Genomic DNA, 22392 nt, shown 5'->3' with positions numbered 1-22392 from the left:
TGAGTACAGAGGTATGGGGGGTGTCAGGTGAGTACAGATGTATGAGAGGTGTCAGGTGAGTACAGTCAGGGCTGCTTCTAATATGAAATGGACATTGTTGGTAATCAAGCAGTAGCAGATTACAAATATTTTTATTAATCATCTACATGATAGCAATTTGAGAAGAAGTTTCAATCAATATCATCCTTTTCCAATATTTCTGTTATGCAGACTACGCAGACTTCGGACTCGGTTTCCATCAAGCAAGATGATCCGTAGACCTGATATACCACGACCGTCAGCTGATTACACGGGCATTTTTATTCCTGAGTTACGATTGAACTCCAGCCAGACTAAGGATTTTTTTCTTCTATGTGTTTCAGGGTTGGGATTGGGAAATCTCTTCTTTGGGGTGCAGAGATCCATAAAGACATTAAAGATTTTCATCCTTCTTAATTCGGTAGACAGCTCACCGAGCAGCTCCCCAATAATGTCAGAGTCCTGTAGTGTTTATACCATCATAGAATACAATGGTAACGAACCAACGCGTTTTGGTCACAAAACTTCCCCTTCATCAGGACCTAATGATAAAAACAGACTCATGAAGCTGCAGATGGAGTAGAATCGCTTCATGTTAGGAAAAAAATGGATTCAGCAGTAGATTGTTGTAAAAAAAAAAATGGAGCAATGGCTGTACTGCCTTGTTGCCAACTCTTTGAGCTCTGCCGTCTTTTCCTCCCTTTTTCTTCCTCCTGCTGCACTGCGGAGGGATTGGTATCTGTGTCCCCACCCCCCTGCTGTCCGTGCCTCCCTGTGTACCCCCCTCCCCTGCAGCATTGCAAGCTTCCTTCGTCTCCTCTCCCGCCAGCAGCTGCTGAGGGCACATAGGGGGTTGTATCAGGATGAAGAGATATGTCCTATTTACCAGCTTCTTCCTTTCCTGAATGAACACAGTGAGCAATTGGCACTGATCACTCACTGTGTCCTTTCATAATTGAAGCAAAGTAAGCTATGTTTACTATGCTAAAGTTTGTGAATGAACTGGGAGCCTCAAAGCGCTTCCCATTCATTCACTTTTCAGTGCAGCTGAGGCTGAAAGAATGGTCAAAATTCCCATAGACACACTCCTAAACCTTGTGGACGGCCTTCCCAGAAGAGTTGGAGCTGTTATAGCTGCAAAGGGCGGAGCCAACTCAATATTGAACCCTACAGACTAAGACTGGGATGCCATTGGCGTCCCAATACTTTTGGTAATATGGTGTACGTCATTATACGTCAATAATTTCGGGAGAGTGAGAGCCTTATCTCTTTTTGCTGAGACGTATACAATTGTTTAGGATTGGTGTGTGTCTTTTGACCATACTAGTAGCTTATTTTGAATATTTTTTTTTTCATGAGATTTTAGACACATTCAATGTTTTTTTTAAATGTGAAATAAAATTCTGTAATTTTATATAAACCCTTTGTTGTGTTGGCGCCTAAAAAGTCCATGGTCTGTTCATTCTACTTTGCTGGAATTATTGGGAGGTGGCACTTTGTTACTAACTTGTACATCCACAGTACCACCCTGTGATGATGTAATCATTTTCCATGTACAGTGCCTTAAAAAAGTATTCATACCCTTTGAAATTTTCCCCATTTTGTCATGTTACAGCCAAAAATGTTAATATATTTTATTGGGATTTTATGTGATAGACCAACACAAAGTGGCACATAATTGTGAAGTGGAAGGAAAATGATAAATGGTTTTCCAAATTTGTTGCAAATAAATATGTGAAAAATGTGGGGTACATTTGTATGGCGCCCCCCGGAGTCAATACTTTGTAGAACCCCCTTTCTCTACAAGTCTTTTTGGGGATGTCTCTACCAGCTTTGCACATCTAGAGAGGGACATTTTTGCCCATTCTTCTTGGTAAAATATCTCAAGCTCTGTCAGATTGGATGGAGAGCGCCTGTGAACAGCAATTTTCAAGTCTTGCCACAGATTCTCAATGTGATTTAGGTCTGGACTGTGACTGGGCCATACTAACACATGAATATGCTTTGATCTAAACCATTCCATTGTAGCTCTGGCTGTATGTTTAGGGTCGTTGTCCTGCTGGAAGGTGAACCTCCTCCTCAGTCTCAAGTCTTTTGCAGCCTCTAATGCCTCGTACACACGGTCGGATTTTCCGATGGAAAATGTTTGATGGGAGCTAGTTGTCAGAAATTCCGACCGTGTGTAGACTCCATCAGACATTTTCCATCGGAATTTCCGTCGCACAAAATTTGAGATCTGGTTCTCAAATTTTCTGACAACAAAATCCGTTGTCGGAAATTCCGATTGTGTGTACACAATTCCGACGCACAAAGTGCCACGCGTGCTCAGAATCAAGCAGAAGAGCCACACTGGCTATTGAACTTAATTTTTCTCGGCTCGTTGTACGTGTTGTACGTCACCGAGTTCTTGACGTTCGGAATTTCCAACCAACTTTGTGTGACTGTGTGTATGCAAGACAAGTTTAAGCCAACATCCGTCGGAAAATATCCCATGGATTTTGATGTCGGAATGTCCGATCGTGTGTACGGGGCATTACAGGGGCATTACAGGTTTTCTTCTAAGATTGCCCTGTATTTGGCTCCCTCCATGTTCCCATCAACTCTGACCAGCTTCCTTGTCCCTGCTGAAGAAAAGCATCCCCACCATATGATGCTTCCACCTCCATGTTTCACGGTTTGGATGGTGTGTTCAGGGTGATGTGCAGTGTTAGTTTCCCCCCACACATAGCGTTTTGCTTTTAGGCCAAAAAGTTAAATTTTGGTCTCAGCTGACCAGAGCACCTTCTTCCACATGTTTGCTGTGTCCTCCACATGGCTTCTCACAAACTACAAACAGGACTTCTTATGACTTTCTTTCACCAATGTCTTTCTTCTTGTCACTCTTCCATAAAGGTCAGCTTTGTGGAGAACACGACTAATAGTTGTCCTGTGGACAGATTCTCCCCCCTGAGCTGTGGATCTCTGCAGCTCCTCCAGAGTTACCATGGACCTCTTGGCTCTTCTCTGATGAATGCTCTCCTTGCCCGGCCGGTCAGTTTAGGTGGACGGCCATGTCTTGGTAGGTTTGCAGTTGTCCCACACTCTTTCCATTTTCCGATGATGGATTGAACAGAGCTCTGTGAGATGTTCAAAGCTTGGGGGATTTTTTTATAACCTAACCCTGCTTTATACTTTTCCACAACTTTATCCCTGACCTGTCTGGTGTGTTCCTTGGCCTTCGTGATGCTGTTCGTTCACTAAGGTTCTCCAACAAACCTCTGAGGGCTTCACAGAACAGCTGTATTTATATTGAGATTAAATGACACACAGGTGGACTCTATTTACTAATGAGGTGACTTCTGAAGGCAATTAGTTCCACCAGATTTTAGTTAGGGGTATCAGAGTGAAGGGGGCTGAATACAAATGCCCCCCACACTTTTCAAATAATTACCGTATTTATCGGCGTATAACACCACTTTTTTCCCCTTAAAATCAGGGGAAAATCGCGGGTGCGTGTTATACGCCGATCCCCTGCGATCCCCCGCTGTCAGATCTAAAAAATCGCCGACCGCGATTTGAAAATGGCGCCGCCGGCGCCGAAATACACAGTGCCGGTCCTCGGCTCTTCTCGGCCACTTATGGCTTCACTCGAGCGCCGCCCAAACCTAGCCGAGTGTACTTGGCTAGGTTCGGATAGCTCCGCTCACCGTCACGCCTATCCCGAGTGGAGCTGAAAGTGAACGAGAGCCGCCGAGGAGAGCCGAGGACTGGCTCTGTGTATTTCGGCGCCGGCGGCGCCATTTTCAAATCGCGGTCGGCGATTTTGAAGCTCAGCGAGCTGCAAGGCTGGACTGGGGCAAGGCTGGACTGGGGCAAGGCTGCACTGGGGCAAGGCTACAATGGACACTGGGGAAGGCTGCACTTACATGGCTGCACTGACAAGGCTGCACTGACAAGGCTGCACTGACATGGCTGCACTGGGGAAGGCTGCACTGACAAGGCTGCACTGACATGGCTGCACTGACATGGCTGCACTGAGAAGGCTGCAATGATGGGCATTTAAATGTAAGTTTTTTCCCTTCAACTTCCCTCCTAAAAGTTTTTTTTGCCTTAAAATTCCCTCCTAAATTGGGGTGCGTGTTATACGCCGATAGATACGGTATTTGAAAAAAAATTGAAAACCATTTATCAATTTCCTTCCACTTGACAATTATGTGCCACTTTGTGTTGGTCTATCACATAAAATCCCAAATAAAATACATTTACGTAACATGACAAAATATGGAAAATTTCAATGGGTATGAATACTTTTTCAAGGCACTGTAAAGTAGAAAATAAGACAAAGCTTTTTTTTTTCATTTTGGTTAAATTAAGGGAAGGTTACAACCCCTGTCAGTTTTTTGCCATCTGTATCCCATTTGGGAGATTTCCCTTCACTTCCTGTTCCATAACTAATACAGGAAGTGAGAGGAAATCCCTCAAAAGGGAGGGAATATTTGGTGGTCCCCATGGGAAGATTTCTCCTCTATTTCTTTTTTGTTGACAACACAAAATGTGGGATTTTCTTTTTCTCCACTTTCATTTTTTGGCAATGGTGGTCACCAGGAGAGCAAATGCCCTAAATGGGGACACAGAGAGCGGTTAAAACCTGACAGATGTTCCAATCCCTCTCTACTCTTTCCAAAACTAAAAAGAAGATTTGCCTTTACTTATACTTAAAGTTCACAGGGAAATTCCCCCTCTCTGTTTGTCCTGGTGACCGACATCGCCGAAAAGCAAGAAATGAAAGAAAATCCCAAATTTAGAGTTGTCACCAAAACAGGAATAGAGGGGAAACCTTTTAAATGGGGGACGCAAGTTCTGGTGACAACCAGGGATTTCCTCACTTTGGAGGGATGTCCCTTCACTTCCTGTTTTGGTTATGGAGACAGGAAATGAAGGTAAATCTCCCCTCTATCCAAAAGTTGTACTTTCAGATCAGGTGAATCCATTTTTTCTTTGCTGTCAAGGTATATTGACGAATATGATGACTGGGACACCAACGATCCTACACCGCTCCCGACAGGTGAGTTGTTTCTTATATCCCTGTCATGTTTACGTAGATCCCGCCAGTCATGATCTGCCTGCATTGCATAGAGGGGAATAGAGACTCGGTGGTGTTGTCACTGAGTCTAAAAGTATGCCCTGGAAACATTTACATATTGTTGTGGAAGCAGAAAATGGGGGAAGGGAAGGTCAAAATATAACTTCAGCTTAAAGTAGAGCTAAATATAAGATGGACTTGTAATCTACTGCACCCTACAAATTAGACCCCTTTCACACTGAGGCGTTTTTCAGGCGATTTCACGCTAAAAAAGAGCGTCTGAAAAGCTCACGAAAAACAATTTCCATTAAAATCAATGAATGCTTTCACACCGGGGCAGTGCGCTGGCCGGGCGGTGAAAAAACGCCCCTCTCCATTGAAATGAATGGAAAGCTCTTCAAAAGCGCTCAGTGTTTTGCTGGCAGTTTAGAAGCACCTCAGTGTGAAAGGGGCCTTAGGGTCTCCACCTTTCCTTCAAGCCAAACCCGATTACCGTATTTATCGGCATATAACACGCACTTTTTTCCCCTGAAAATCAGGGGAAAATCGTGGGTGCGTGTTATAGGCCGATTTTGTGTTTTATCGGAGCGATCGCGGCAATTGCCGCGGTCGCCGCCGACATACACAGCCGTGGGTACTTTTAAATATGGCGCAGAGACTGCAGGGATACTTCGGAGCCGAGATACACATACCCGAGTGTACTTGGCTTTTTTCGGCGCCGCCGTCACGCCCAGTCCCGCCCCTGGACCTGTGTTACACTCGGGTATGTGTATCTCGGCTCCGAAGTATCCCTGTAGTCTCGGCGCCATATTTAAATCTATTACAAAGCTGCACTGACATGGCTGGACTGGGGCAAAGCTGCACGGGCAAACCTGCACTGCCAAAGCTGCACTGGGGCAAAGCTGCACTGGGGCAAGGCTGCACTGACAAGGCTGCACTGACAAGGCTGCACTGGGGCAAGGCTGCACTGACAAGGCTGCACTGCCAAAGCTGCACTGGGGCAAGGCTGCACTGACAAGGCTGCACTGACAAGGCTGCACTGACAAGGCTGCACTGGGGCAAGGCTGCACTGACAAGGCTGCACTGGGGCAAGGCTGCACTGACAAGGCTGCACTGACAAGGCTGCACTGACAAAGCTGCACTGACAAGGCTGCACTGGGGCAAGGCTGCACTGACAAGGCTGCACTGACAAGGCTGCACTGACAAGGCTGCACTGGGGCAAGGCTGCACTGACAAGGCTGCACTGGGGCAAGGCTGCACTGACAAGGCTGCACTGACAAGGCTGCACTGACAAAGCTGCACTGACAAGGCTGCACTGGGGCAAGGCTGCACTGACAAGACTGCACTGGGGCAAGGCTGCACTGACACTGAAAAGGCTGCAGATGGACAAATAAGGCTGCATTGATGGGCATTTTAATGTAAGTTTTTTTTCCTTAAACTTCTCTCCTAAAAGTTTTTTTCCTTAAAATTCTCTCCTAAACTTGGGGTGCGTGTTATACGCTGGCGCGTGTTATACGCCGATAAATACGGTACTTTAACTGCACAGGGCCAATTTTTTTTTTTTTTCCTAGTATCCAACCGTGGCCAAAAGTTTTGAGAATGACACAAATATACATTTTCACAAAGTCCGCTGCCTCAGTTTTTATGACGGCGATTTGCATTTACTCCAGAATGTTATGAAGAGCGATCAGATGCATTTCAATTAATTGCAAAGTTCCTCTTTGCCATGAAAATGAACTTAATCCCATACAAAAAAACATTTCCATTGCTTTTATGAAGAAGGCTTCAGGGCGCCCAAGAAAGTCCAAAAGGCACCAGGACCGTCTCCTACAGTTGATTCAGCTGCGGGATCGGGGGCACCACCAGTGCAGCTAGAGATGAACACATGGAGACAGTTCCGAAGCCTTTTGAATCAGCAGACCTTTCATGACACATTTATGGGTTTCCCAAACGATCGCCGGAGAGATGCCCTATGTATCATTTTTCAGAGAAAATTCTGCTTAAGGCCATCGAGAGATCATTTTTGCAAGGGGCCTTCCTGGAGATTCATTGAGTTTCCACGCCCATGGTCTAGGACCAGGGGTATCCAAGCAAAGATCTATTAAAACCAGGGCGTGATAAGAAACAGTCTGTGTGCCGATTGAAGAGCTTACTACATCTGAAAGAAGGGTCTAAGGAAATGAAGGAAATTAATAAAAAGTATAGTCGCGGTCACTAGAATGCTGGGTCCGCCGGACATCTACCAAACGTAAAGATTGAAAGGCTTTTTTCATCCGTCTAAGGGTCCTGTCTGCCTCTCTCTTGTGGAGATCGATGTGAGGGTCCCCCCCAGGAGTGTTTAATCTTACAAGCTTTAACAAAGCTTGCCTCTGGTAAGCGTTCAATTTTATAGGTGGAGGATATTCACTGGGTGATTTTTATTGACAACTTCATCACCGTGTGCAAAGTGTTTAGTTCTTTAAGGATTTTTGTTTTGTTTTGTTTTTTTCAGGCTCAGTCACATATTTTATGCCAGATATCTATCAAAGATATGGGTTCGGGACTTTTTTCCTAACATTATCACTGAAGTTTCATTTTTTGTGATTTTCATTATTTCACTTAGCTTAAACTATATAAATTATTCAAATTTGAGCGCGGTTATTTAGAATATATACCACCAGTGCAGAGGTTGCTCAGGAATGGCAGCAGGCAGGTGTGAGGACATCAGCACGTAGAGTGAGGAGAAGACTTTTGGAGGACGGCCTGGTGTCAAGAAGGGCAGCAAAGAAGCCACTTCTCTCCAGGAAAAAGGTCAGGAACTACTGATATTCTGCAAAAGGTACAAGGATTGCTGAGGACTGGGGGAAAGTCATTTTCTATGATGGATCCTCTTTCCGATTGTTTGGGGCATCCAGGAGAAAACCTTGTCTGGAGAAGAAAAAGTGAGTGCTACCATCAGTCCTGTGTCATGCCAACAGTAAAGGATCCTGATACCAGTGATGTGTGGGGTGGCTTCTCAGCCAAGGGGATGGGCTCACTCACAATTTTGCCTAAGAACACCTCCATGAATAAAGAATGGAACAAAAACGTCCTCCGAGACCAACTTCTCCCTTCTCTTAGGAGCAATGCCTTTTTCAGCATGATGGAGCACCTTGCCATAAGGCAAAAGTGATAACTAAGTGGCTTGGGGAACAAAACATCAAAATTTGGGTCCATGGCCAGGAAACTCCCCAGACCTTAATCCCATTGAGAACTCGTGGTCAATCCTCAAGTTCCGGGTGAACAAAACAAAAAAAAAACCCCACAAATTCTGACACACTCCAAGCATTGATTATGGAAGAATGCCATCAGTCAGGATGTGGCCCAGAAGTTGATTGACAGCATGCCAGGGAGAATTGCAGAGGTCTTGAAAAAGAAGTGTCACCACTGCAAATATTGACTCTTTGCATAAACGTAATATAATTGTCAATAAAAGCCTTGGACACTTATGAAGTGCTTGTAATTATACTTCGGTATCCCATAGTAACATCTGACAAAAAGATCTAAAAACACTGAGGCAGCAGACTTTATGAAAATTAATATTTGTGTCATTCTCAAAACTTTTCGCCACAGCTGTATACTATAGGATTGTAAAAGAGCTGGCACACCTTTGGGTGCCCCAAGGAGAGTAGTAACTAGGTGCTCCGCGGCAAACAGTGGGTGTGGCCAGACTGCTCTTGCTGACATCATCGCCCCCCAGTGATGACCGAACCTGCCCCCCAGACAGCCCCCCGCATCTCCCGGACGGCAACAGATTTGAGTGTGTGACTATCTTGATTACTTGTGGAGCCACAGCCTGGTCTGAATAATGTGTCCGGGTTTTGGGCAGACTGAAACCTGGACACATGATTCAAAACCCAGACTGTCCGGGTGATTCCTGGACTGGTGGCAACTCTACTACCAATCCTTAGGTGTGGTGGATGAAGTCATTTTTCATAGTTCAGGATAAGAACTTTTTTTTAGCAATTACAAAAAATACCTTTTGATCTTGTCAGTAAATGCCGTGTCCTTGACCCTTCCTGTAGGAGGAACTGAAAGCAAAAGCTTTGTGGTCTTTCTGTAAACTACTAATCCCACCACTCTACATGTGATAGACATAATTTTGCTTTAACTTCCGAAAAGTCTTACGAATTAATTTATATATTTTGCAGCACCTCAGTATTGGTCGGATTCGGGCCCAAAAAATGAATGTAAGCCTATGAATTATTTATATTGTTTTATTCCATCTGATGTAAGTAGAATTGTTTTTGGTTAATTTCCTGGCCGGGCCTTTTCTGCCACTTTTTGTTTACATGTAGCAATCAGTATTTTTTGCTAGAAAAACAATTAGAACCCTCAAACATTTTATATATATATATATCTATATATATAGATATATATATAGATATATATATATAGATATATATCTATATATATATCTATATATATATATAAAATATTTATAAAGCAGAGGCCCTAGAGAATAAATTGTGGGGTTTTACAAATTTGTATATCACATGGTATCCATGCAGCATATTTTTTTTTGGGGGGGGGGGGGGGGGGGGAGTACACTTTATTTTTCATTCGAATCCAAAAAAAAACAAAACCCAACGGGCGGCAGATGTAAATTTTACTATCCGTAGGCGACTCTTTAGAGGTAAATATATATTTTTTTGTACATAAAAAAATAAATTATTAGAGCAGTAGAGGTACATCCTCTTATCTATCATACATGTAATATTGTACAATTTATATAACAGAGGTAGAAAAAACATAATCGTAGACAACTGAGCAATAAAGGTATGCAACCCAGGCTAAAAAAAGCATATACAAACAAACCTTCAGAGTTAGGAAAACCCAAGGTCGAAGGTGCTTTCCCTTAAGTATATCAAAGGGGGAATAGAGAAATAAAAAAGAAAATAAAAATAAGAAGGGAGAAGGAAGAGTAGAAGGCGATAGATCCCGGTGTGATCGGGGAGAGAAGGAAAAATAAAGAGAAGAAACCCACAGGGACAAAAATGGGGGGAGGAACGTGTAAACGGACCCACCACAGAAGAACCCATACCTTGGGATAATGCAGGGTGATCAAACAACGAAGTGAGGGGTTGAAGGGTCAGTGGACAGAAGAGAGGACATCCCCATCTTGTACTATAAATGGAGAGCAGCGGCTGGTTAAAGGAGAGGAAGATGAGTGCCTCTGTAGTTCCTGCTCCCAAAGAAGCGTAGGTGACACTTTAAAAGGTTAGACAAGTTACCGCTTTAGATTTACAGAGGAGGTCTGGTGCTAGAATTACTGCCCATGATCTGACCTACTTGATGATACCTCACATATGTGGGACAATCTCTGTTTGCGTGGGTGCGGGCAAGCAAGCGGGGGGGGGGGGGACTTTAATTTTTTTTTAAATAATTTTATTTATTCTTACACTGTCACTTTTTTTTTTATCACTTAAAATACTGTAAATATCCCTTGTGACCGCAATAGGCACATGACAGATACTTTTTATGGACAGATCTCGGGTCTCTAAGACCCCAAATCCAACTCCTCTGTCCTTAAAGGCATTCAATACACCAAGATCGTGATTGAATGCCTTTGATTTTTAAAAATGGTGACGTTGACATCCGGGTAAACCAGAGGTGATGTCAGGTCAACGCTTCCAGGTTACTATAGCTGAGAGCTGAACAAAGCCGATCTGGTCCTTGTTGGGCTTTGTGATCAGCTGACATAAGAGCCGGATGGTCGATCAGGACCCCTGGTGGGATGGGAGATCCCGGTAAAGCCACGGAAGGCTCAAATCCTCTCATTCCACATATGTTCCCAGCACATTTCCCCCCCCATCCCCCCAAAAAAGCCCCCTCCCTAATCCTCCACCCCTCAAATTTCACCTCCGAGTGCAAAAAAATCACCCCCCACTCCAAAGCCCCCCTCCCAGCTCAAATTCCCCTCCCCAATCCTCCATCCTAGCACAAATCCCCCCTCCAAGTTTCCCCTCTTAGTACAAATTCCCCCAAATCATCCCTACTAGCACATATCCCCCTCCCAAATTACCTTTTCTTGCACAAATCCCCCATCCAAGCACAAATCCTCTTCCCCTATCCCCCTCTCAACACAAATCCCCATTCCAAGCACACCTCCCCAAATTTCCACTAGTAGAACAATTCTTATCTCCTGCCACCCCCCCCACCCCAAATTCCCCCTCCCAACACAAATCCCCTCCCCGCAATCTCCTTGCGGTGCCGCCTGAACCTCACATGATACCACAGTGCCCCCTCCTGCCTATCCCTTGTCTCGGCCCTGCTGCCAAAGCTTAAACCATTATGGAACAAAGCCTTCTGAAACCGAATACAGACAGATGGATAGCGCCTCATTTCACATTATTTAAGTGGTAGGTGGGGTGACATTTTTGTTATACCTGGAGTTCCTATTGAAATGTTTTAAGTGTCAGAGTTTAATAAGTTCCTGCTTATTAAAAAAATAGTAGATTTTGTGTTGTATTAAAAAATTCCATTATTTGTTATAGACGCTCCTACTCAACTGGAAACAAGCCCTGATTTTGGAAGTGAGTATTAGGACATTCTTCTATTTTTCTACCTAATGCTTAATTTAGTGCTAAATATAAAACCCATCTACCCAACTATAGTGTCCATCCAGAACCTCTGGTTTATAGATTGGATACATCCTAAACATAGAACCATTTATCCAACTGTCCATCCAGAGCCTCTGGTTTATAGACCGGATACATCCTAAATATAGAGCCGTATATCCAACTGTCCATCCAGAGCCTCTGGTTTATAGACCGGATACATCCTAAATATAGAACCATTTATCCAACTGTCCATCCAAAGCCTCTGGTTTATAGCCTGGATACATCCTAAATATAGAAACATTTATCCAACTGTCCATCCAGAGCCTCTGGTTTATAGACCTGATATATCTTAAATATGGAGCCATATATCCAACTGTCCATCCAGAACCTATGGTTTATAGACCAGATGCATCCTAAATATAGAAACATTTATCCAACTGTCCATCCAGAGCCTCAGGTTTATAGACCAGATACATCATAAATGAAGAGCCATATTTCCAACTGTCCTTTCAGAACCTCTGGTTTATAGACCGGATATATCCTAAATATGGAGCCATATAGCCAACTGTCCATCCAGAGCCTCTGGTTTATAGACCAGATACATCTTAAATGTAGAGCCATTTATCCAACTGTCCATCCAGAGCCTCTGGTTTATAGACCAGATGCATCCTAAATATAGAACCATTTATCCAACTGTCCATCCAGAACCTCTGGTTTATAAACTGGATACATCCTAAATATAGAACCATTTATCCAACTTTCCATCCAGAGCCTCTGGTTTATAGCCCTGATATATCCTAAATATGGAGCCATTGACCAGATACATTATAAATATAATTTTACAGCAGTTTGCATCCCTACATTTATGATTTCTTTAGTTTATAACTATCCTGGATGTAACCGTGGCTGGGAGGTAATTATCTAGTAGTATAAAATTCCTTGGAAAGGAGACAGTAGAGGCAAACATCCCGTAATTCTTGTGTTGGGTGAATGGAGGGTGTCTCCAGCATCCCTTCAGATGTATTTGATCTTTGAATGTTCTTTAAGTTCTACATTCAATCTTTTATAGACATATGGGAGTCGGAAGTAGAAGACATCAGAAAACTCTCCACTCCAGGTAACTTTTACTGTCTTGGACCCTCATATTTATATAAGACGTGTCTTCTTTACGATTTTCTCCACAGTCTGCAGTCTCATTCCTTCCTCTTCTAATAATCTCATTACAAATACATGTTTGTTCTAAAAAAGTGTCTTTCAATGAAGAGCCGGGCAACAAGAGGGACTACCTGGTTTATTCAATGGAGCACTTTAGAAAGGACTCAACTACAGACATGTGCAGTTTGTTTCATTCCAAATCAAAATTCATACACGTTTTTCATTATTCGGAAATTCAGATGTATCTGAATTTCCAAATTACAATAACGAATCTGAAATAATGAAACAAAATTTCAGACGAAATTTGAATTTGAATTTCCAAAGATAATAAAATAGAATGGAAAATAAAGGAATAGAATAGAAAAGAATAAAGTAAAACAGAACAAAATAGAAAATAAAACAACAGAACAGAATAAAATAGAATAGAAAATAAATTAATAGAATAGGAAAATTATTACAGTGCCAAGAACAAAAAAATAATACATAAATATATATAAAAAATTGAAATTTTATTACATATGAGAACAAAAAGTAGGGTTCAATAAAAACATGAGCAGAACATAATGTAGATCATGTTACTGGTTACTGATATCCATATTTATTAGGTGGTCAACACTTGATGTCATCTCCCAACATGTTTAGCCAACATTGGCTTCCTCAGGGGATTTTATATGGACCACCAGTTTCCATACAGCTCAAAGGAGCTTCAGAGGGAAACACCAGGAATATCCACAGAACTAGGAGGCTCTTTGTAATACCAGGGGATGTATGGGGACCAGGTAGACTCTGCTATACATAAAGATTAATGCAGGGGGCACCAGCATGAGACTGCAGTCATACAGTGTGATACTGTCACAAATAGACCACTCATGCTGCGCAGCACAAAATGACAATGGTCGCCCCTGCCCTCCTTTATAAAAATCCCCTGAGGAAGCCAATGTTGGCGAAACACGTTGGGAGATGACATCAAGTATTGACCATCTACTATATATATGGATATCAGTAACCAGTAACATGACTTACATTATGCTCTGCTAATGTTTTTATTGAACCCTACTTTTTGTTCTTGCATATGCATGTAATACAATTTCTATTATATATATATATATATATATATATATATATATATATATATATATATATATATATGTGTGTGTACTTTTCTTTGTTCTTGGCACCCTGTTGTTGCTACCATTCAATGAATAGGGATGAGGGGCTGGAAATTATAGGGTCACCTAACCTATTCTCCAAGCTTCAATAGAATAGAATAGAATAGAATGGAATAGAAAGAATATAACCATCTTCCAAAATTCTAATTTTGAAAAGAATAAATTGGATTTGAAATGGAATTTGAATTTGAATTGATTTGAATCTTCTGAATTCGGTCGAATTTAGTTCCACTGGACCGAATACGGAAAATTCAAATCGATTCGAATTTGAATTAACGAAATGCATTCCGAAAGCTAATTAAACGAATTTATCTAAACAAATTTGTATAAATAACAAATCGAAACAAAACAATTGTTTTTCATTGTGAACATCTCTCCTCAACTACACATGTGATTTTACAGCAGACAATAGTAAAGTTAGCAGTCTGATGGTCAGATCCATCACAGAAAAACCTGATCCAGCAGAGTCACATTATCAGACAAATAAACAATCTATAACAGGGATAACAGGCTAATGATGAGGAGAAGAGGAGACAAGCCAAGTATAGAGTCCAAACATTTTGCTGGAATAATCCAGGGCATGCACAGATATAAATCAGAACCCAGGGCATCAGCAGACAGGGCAACTTGTTGATCAGGCACTGGCAGAATGTCCAGCAGTCTACATCAACGCTTTCTTGATTAGACCAGGTGTGCACTGTAACTGAAATCTGAGCAGAAGGGAGAGGTTTCAAAACTTGTGGTTTTTAATGCACCTCATTACTAAGATATTACATCATGAAGATAACACATGAAATACACTTTTTTAGCGTACAATGTGGCTCCCAAAGGAAAAACATCTCAGTCCAGCACTAAAGAGGGAGCAGCTTCCAGATATGCAACCGATGGCCAGCTCTCTTCTCGATGTGCTTCAACTGAAGTGGAATATGGGCCCTGGTGGAGTCTAGATCTAGGATCAAACCACGCTATCTTCTCTGTGGCCATTACGAACAGGAGAGAATGTTGTGCCGAGGGCCTGAGCGGAGCTGAAATTCGGATAGGAAACCTCAAAGACTGGAAGGAGAACCCCAGGTACGTCGACAATTTCATTATTTTGGCTATAAATAGGGCGACCTCTGCAAGTGTTGCGAAATCCGTTGATCTCTTTGCGGTGAAAACTGTTCAGAACTTTTGTTCCAGACAATATCTGTCTGCAGCACACACTCTACCCAGGAAAGGAAAACATTCATCAATAATTAGGAGGATTTCATAACATGTCCATCTTTGCTGGAGATAACTAGCATTACATCATACATTGAGCAATAATGCCCTGTACACACAGGTGGACTTTTCGGCAACAAAGGTCCGACAGTCTTTCCGACGGACTTTCGAATGACTTTTGACGGACTTCCAATGTACTTTTGAATGAACATTGGATCACACCAAAGTCCTACGGATTCGTATGTGATGACCGGCGACTGGACTAAAATAAGGAAGTTGATAGCCAGTAGCCAATAGCTGCCCTAGCGTCGGTTTTGGTCCGTCGGACTAGCATACAGACGAGCGGATTTCCTGACCGGACTCGAGTCCGTCGGACAAATTTGAAACATGTTCCAAATCTAAAGTCCGTCAGATTTTCACACGAAAGAGTCCGCAGCAGGTCCAATGGAGCCCACACACGGTCAGATTGTCTGCCAGATTCGTTCCGTCGGACCAGTCCGGTCGAAAAGTCCGCTCGTGTGTACGCGGCATAAGACATAAACTGAAAAAACAACTTGTACAGCAATCCAGCAAGGGAGAATATCTAGTAGTGATGAGCTAAACTGCCGTGGGTGCGGTTCAAGAGGGGTTCACTGATAGGGTTGCCACATTTTTCCTCAAACCAAACCCGAACACTTTAGCAACCTGGGAAACCTTTGGGTGCTCCAAGGAGAGTAGTAACGTGGTGCGCATAGCGTGCCACAGCAAACACTGGGTGCGGCCAAATTGCTCATGTTGACATTATCGCCCTACCCCCCAGTGATGCCAAACCTGCCCCCCAGACAGCCACCTGCAGACCCCGGACAGGAACAGATTTGTGTGTGGCTATCTTGGTTACTTGGGGAGCCACAGCCTGGCCTGAATAATGTGTTTGGGTCTGCAACCCGGACACATGATTGAAAACCCGGACTGTCCGGGTGAATCCCGGACAGGTGGCAACCCTATTCACCAAACCTCAAAGAAGTTTGGATGCTGAGCGCGAACTCTGCAAACTGTGTTACTTTAACTGAAAATTGCACGGCCATGCGACGTTGTACCCAAATAAAATGTATGCCTTTTTTCCCCACAAATAGAACTTTCTTTTGTTGGTATTTGATCACCTCTGCGTTTTTTGTTTTTTTTTCGCTATAAACAAAAAAGCCCAACAGTTTTTGGAAAAAAAAAACATTTTTTTTCTTTCTGCTATAAAATATATCCAATAAAAAAATGTAAAAAATCTAATTTCTTCATAAATTTAGGCCAATGTGTATTCTGCTACATGTTTTTTGGTAAAAAACAAAATTCCAATAAGATTGGTTTGCGCAAAAGTTATAGTGTCTACAAACTATGGGAAATATTTATGGAATTTGTATTTATTTCTGAAGGGCCTGGTATGGACTGGGGGGACCCCCACGCTGTTTTTTTTTTTTTTTCAATAGCCGGGGCAGGCAATTGTAATCACGAGTCATTTTAAATTGGATTTGGCTTGTTTTTTTTTCTTTAAAAATGGCAGTTTTGCTGCAGCAGGTTCTATACATGCTACAGATGCACCATTTTACAGGCAGATTAAGGGGACCCCTCAGGCACTATATTTAACCACTTAAGCCCCGGACCATTTTGCTGGCCAAAGACCAGAGCACTTTTTGTGATTCGGCACTGCGTCGCTTTAACTGACAATTGCGCGGTTGTGCAATGTGGCTCCCAAACAAAATTGGCGTCCTTTTTTCCCACAAATAGAGCTTTCTTTTGGTGGTATTTGATCACCTCTGTGGTTTTCATTTTTTGCGCTATAAACAAAAAAAGAGTAACAATTTTGAAAAAACGCATTATTTTTTACACTTTGCTATAATAAATATCCCCCAAAAATATATTAAAAAAATCATTTTTTCCCTCAGTCTAGGCCGATACGTATTCTTCTACATATTTTTGGCAAAAAAAAATCGCAATAAGCGTTTATCGGTTTGCGCAAAAGTTATAGCCTCTACAAAATAGGGGATAGTTTTATGGCATTTTTATTAATATTTTTTTTTTTTACTAGTAATGGCAGCGATCAGCGATTTTCATCGTGACTGCAACATTATGGTGGACAGATCGGACACGTTTGACACATTTTTGGGACCATTGTCATTTATACAGCAATCGGTGCTATACAAATGCACTGATTCCTGTGTAAATGACACTAGCAGTGAAGGGGTTAGCCACTAGGGGGCAGTGTAGGGGTTAAGTATGTCCTGGGGAGTGATTCTAACTGTGGGGGGCGTGGCTACATGTAAAACATCACTGATCTCTGCTCCCGATCACAGGGAGCAGAGATCAGTGACACTGTCACTAGGCAGAACGGGTAGATGCTTGTTTACATTAGCATCTCCCCATTCTTCCTCTCCGTGAGGCGATCGCGGGTATCTCTGCGGCGATCGAGTCTGCGGGACCCGCAACGCGACTCAGGGAGGGCCCGGCTGGCGGTGCGCACGCGATGGTACGGCGGCAAATTTAAATGGACGTACAGGTACGCCCATTTGCCCAGCCGTGCCATTCTGCCGATGTACATCGGCGTGCGCCAGTCGGGAACTGGTTAAATCAATTTTTTTCATTTTTATTGTTGCATTTTTATAATTAAAATTGCTGCTCCTGAAAAAAAACTATCATTTTAAAAAAAATGTTTTGCATTGATACATGTCCCCCAGGGCAGTACCCAGACCCTCATACCACTTTTATGGCCAATTACTTGCATAGAAGTTTTCAAAATGGGCACTTTTGATTTTTCCTGTTCGGCTCCCATAGACTTCAATGGGGTTTGCCGTTCAGGTTAGAACTTTTCCCCTGTTTGGCTGCAAACCGAACAGGGGGGTGTTCAGACCATGTTTACACAACAGCAATTGAGGGGGGATTCCTTTTTTTTTCGCGGTTGTGAAATTAGTGCCCCCATTGGAAGATTTACCCCAACCTCCTAATATGGTGATAACTCTAAAAGTTTGGATTTTCCCTTCCCTTTCTGTATTGGTAATAGAAAATGGTCAACTGGATAAATAGAGAGAGGGATACTAACATCAATATAAACTATACACTTTGAGTTCCATATTTCTTACAGATGTGGCATTGTTTCATCAATCGGTCTCGGAGAAACCTACTCCTTTGCCTGCCATGGAATGGAGGGCCAGTTTGTCACCATTGCAATACGGGGGAAGAACGTATCTCTGACCTTGTGTGAAGTCCAGGTGTTTGGACGGCCCAAAAATCAGTCAGGTAAGGAGAGATTTCCGAATACTTCTCAGCACAAAATGTTATTTTGTTCTTTGTGATATTTTGTGGACTTATTTTATTTTTATGCCGACAAATGTATTAAAATAGGGGAAATGCATTTGAGTTTGAGTATTAAAAAAAATAAATAAGTACACAAATAAAATAAACAAAGTGATCAATTACATTCCTAATAAATAAATAGAAGTCTAAAAACATTCCCTTTTTGTTTTTCCTTTTTTTGGGATGACCTGGTTCTATTCAAAATCTTGAGGGTGTATAAAATTGTTTCATTTTTCTTTTCATGGGTCGATAACTTTATGTCATTAAATATAAGGAATGCTAATTTTAAATTTAATTTAAATCATAATGGAAAGGAAAATGGCATAATAAGTGAATATTGAGCATTTTAGAAATCATTTATACTCGCTATTTCCTTTGTTTCTGGACAATATATCATTTATCTATTAGTTTTTGGATATATCAGAATTTCTTTTTTTGTAATATTTAAAAATGTAATAAAATAAAGAATTAAAAAAAATATATAAAAAAATTGAATAAATAGACCTATAACTTAATACTAAAGATATTAATTAACTAAAAAATAAAATTACTAAAAATGAATACCTAAAATATTATTTAACTATACACATTAAATATCTATAAAAAAAAAATATTAATGATCAGACTCAATTAATTAAATGGCTTAATCTAGGTTACTCTGAGGCCGCGTACACACCGTCAGACTTGCCAACAGAATAACCTCCGTCTGCACTTCCGACGGAAAAATTTAGAACATGTTCTATATCTTAGTCTGTCGGAAATTCCGACAAAGTCCGATGGGGCACACACACGGTCGGAATATCCGACCAGAAGCTCCCAACTTTTTCTGTTGGTAATTCCGACCGTGTGTACGGGGCATAATTCTTTCTGCCTAGTTGAAAATCTGGAATTTGGAATCCCAGGGATACTATTTATTATTTTTGTAATTTTTTTTTTAATTATTCTCTCGTCTATGCAAGCAGACTTCCTGTAATCACCAGGAGTAGTTCCCAGTTGATAAAATGATGATTCCACAAACTTTGATTTTTTTTTTTTTTTTTAATCGGATCAATGTGCAATTCAATCAAAATGATTGATTCCACAAGCAATCCAATAACCATAACTTCCCTTCTGCTTAATCTAGGTTACTTGAATGCCCTGTACTCACGATAGGATTTTCCGACAACAAAATCCATGGATTTTTTCCGTCGGATGTTGGCTCAAACTTGTCTTGCCTACACACAGTCACACAAATCTTGTAGAAAATTCCGAACGTCAAGAACACAGTGACATACAACGCATACGACGAGCCGAGAAAAATGAAGTTCAATAGCCAGTGCGGATCTTCTGCTTGATTCCGAGCATGCGTGGAACTTTGTGCATCGGAATTGTGTACACACGATTGGAATTTACGACAACGGATTTTGTTGTCGGAAAATTTGAGAACCAGCCCTCAAATATTGTGTGACGGAAAATGTCCGATGGAGCCTACACACGGTCGGAATTTCTGACAACAAGCTCACATCTAACATTTTCTGTCGGAGAATCCGACCGTGTGTACGCGGCATTATTCTTTCTGCCTAGTTGAAAATCCAATGGAATTTGGAATCCCAGGGATACTATTTATTTAATTTAAAATTATTCTCTCGTCTATGCAAGCAGACTTCCGGCAATCACCAGGAATAGTTCCCAGTTGATAAAATGGTGATTCCACAAACTTTGATTTTTTTATTTTTTTTTTAATTCAGATCAATGTGCAACTCAATCAAAATGATTGAATCCGCAAGAAATCCAATAACCATAACTTCCCTTCCGATTGATTTAGATTGATTCGGATTCAATCAAACTGAGTTGTTCATACTATTATTGATTGTTTTGCATCAATTGGAAGGACTGGGATATTTTCTTTTGTATTTTAATCGGATCAGTTTATGAGATTACACGATGGAAACAAAGAAGCGATCAATTATTTACATCGTAGATATTTGCCAGCACACCATGAATCGACAAAAAAGTAGTGTCCAAACGGATAGTTTATTGCATGATCACAACACAAGAAGAGTACAACGTTTCAGAGTCACGCCTTCGTCAGGCATGTAATAAATGTGGGGTAACAATGAAAAGAATTTAAATAACCATCAACCAATCAGAAAAAAAAGAAAATCAAAACTCCTCCCAACCCTAGACAGGTATGACATCACAAATCCCACCAAAAGACTCAAAAAAAATGAGCACAATATCACAGATTTAAGAAAAAACGTATGAGAAGAGGGGGTTGCCAAATAACATACTATCACTACCTGTGTAATGTCATGATGGACTTGATGATGTGGATCCTTAGTCACCGTGAGAACGGACCTGTTGCTAGGGAGCATCGGTATACAGCACATGATCTGGATATAGATCAGCACCAGTGCAGGGATCAATAGTTGCAGGATGGATCACAGCAGCAATCGCTGGCCACGCATGCGCGATGTGCTGGTGGTAACCGAGCAACGAGGGGATGATGCAGTGCTCGGGCCGCCGACGTCATGGAAACGTGTAACGTCGGCAAATCCCGCCCATTCTATATATAGTGCACGATCCAGACACAGATCAGCGCCAGTGTGGGGATCGATGCTTGCAGATCGGCTTGGATTACAACAGTAAACAGTAAGCGGTAACCAAGAAACAAGGGATGCTGCAGTGCTGGGGCCGCCGATGTCACAGAAACGGATGACGTCGGCGGACCCCGCCCATCAAGGTAGATTGCGTTCAATCAAAGGGAAGTGGGGAAGAGAAGTGAATGTGAGGAACGTGAGTGATTGGAGAGAAACACAGCCCTCAAAGCAGCAGTAGAACAAGGAAAGGAGCACAGGAAGTGAAAAAAAGACAAAAGAAAGAGAGAGAGAGACATGAAAGGAAAAAAAAAGTTTGGGACCAAGGAGTATTAGAAAACAAAAGAGAGATATGAATAAATATGGGTTAGTAAAACAGGTCAAGAAAAGGAAGAAGATGTAGAGAGGAGAAGAAAAGAAAAGAGATATCCATAACGGTATTAAGAAATAAATAAGGATAAAAATAAATAAATACAAAATAAAATAAATTAAATTAAATTAAATAAAACAAAAATGAACACGAAAATAAAAATAGAAAAAGAAAAAAGTAGAAAAAATATATAGAAAAACCCTGTAAAGATACTGTTCAGAAAATCCACAAAGTCAAAGAACTGAGCATCCTTGTCAGTCCAGATAAGGAAAATGTCATTGATGTACCTAAACCAACATTTGATGTGGTTGGTAAAGGCATCAAAGGGATAGATATAACGTTCCCCAAGTAGGCTTACAAAGAGATTGGCAAAAGATGGGGCTGCTGAGCTCCCCATGGCTGTACCTCGGATCTGTGCATACTTGGTGCCCTCGAATGTAAAATAGTTGTTTGTAAGAACAAAATCGAGACGTTCGATAAGAAACTCTTTGGGTATTGGTGTTGATTCCATGTCAGTCAGCAAATGTCTAACGTCCTGCAATCCAGCATCATTGGGTATGCATGTGTACAGGGATCCTATATTCATAGTTGCAGGTTTCCATCCTTCACCGAAGTCTGTGAATGCACTAAGTTTCTCAAGAAATCATTTGTATCCCTAATATAGGCTGGTAACTTTTTTACCAAAGGTTGTAGGAGATGGTCAAGGAGCTGGGCCAGAGCTTGGGTGATCGACCCTGTGCCAGACACAATGGGTCTAAATTTCAAAGGGTTCATACCTTTGTGGATTTTTGGTAGGCCATAAATGACTGGACAGCAAGGGTGTTTATTGCATAAAAATTCGGCAGTTATGTCAGATAACCAGCTGTTCAGTCTCCCAAGGTTAATCAAGGAGTTTAATGCATTTCTAATACTTGGTACAGGGTTCTGTTTAAGTACAACATAA

At 41.7% G+C, this 22392-nt stretch overlaps 1 protein-coding gene across 1 annotated transcript in view; it reads left to right on the top strand.

Moving 5' to 3' along the window:
- LOC141102651 (uncharacterized) overlaps window positions 1–22392 on the top strand; it is an 85902-nt gene that overhangs the window by 9708 nt on the left and 53802 nt on the right. Inside the window, exons 3-9 of the mRNA XM_073591558.1 lie at window positions 211–309; window positions 5007–5062; window positions 9250–9288; window positions 11596–11634; window positions 12731–12778; window positions 14795–15056; window positions 18292–18446. Coding sequence (XP_073447659.1) covers window positions 211–309; window positions 5007–5062; window positions 9250–9288; window positions 11596–11634; window positions 12731–12778; window positions 14795–15056; window positions 18292–18446 — 698 coding nt within the window. The remainder of the gene's footprint in view (window positions 1–210; window positions 310–5006; window positions 5063–9249; window positions 9289–11595; window positions 11635–12730; window positions 12779–14794; window positions 15057–18291; window positions 18447–22392) is intronic.

This window comes from Aquarana catesbeiana, linkage group LG07 (assembly GCF_042186555.1).
Source record: "Aquarana catesbeiana isolate 2022-GZ linkage group LG07, ASM4218655v1, whole genome shotgun sequence".
In the NCBI taxonomy this organism is placed as follows: Eukaryota; Metazoa; Chordata; class Amphibia; order Anura; family Ranidae; genus Aquarana; species Aquarana catesbeiana.
The sequence above is the reverse complement of the archived record's forward strand: the minus strand, read 5'-3'. Positions and strand labels throughout refer to the sequence as shown.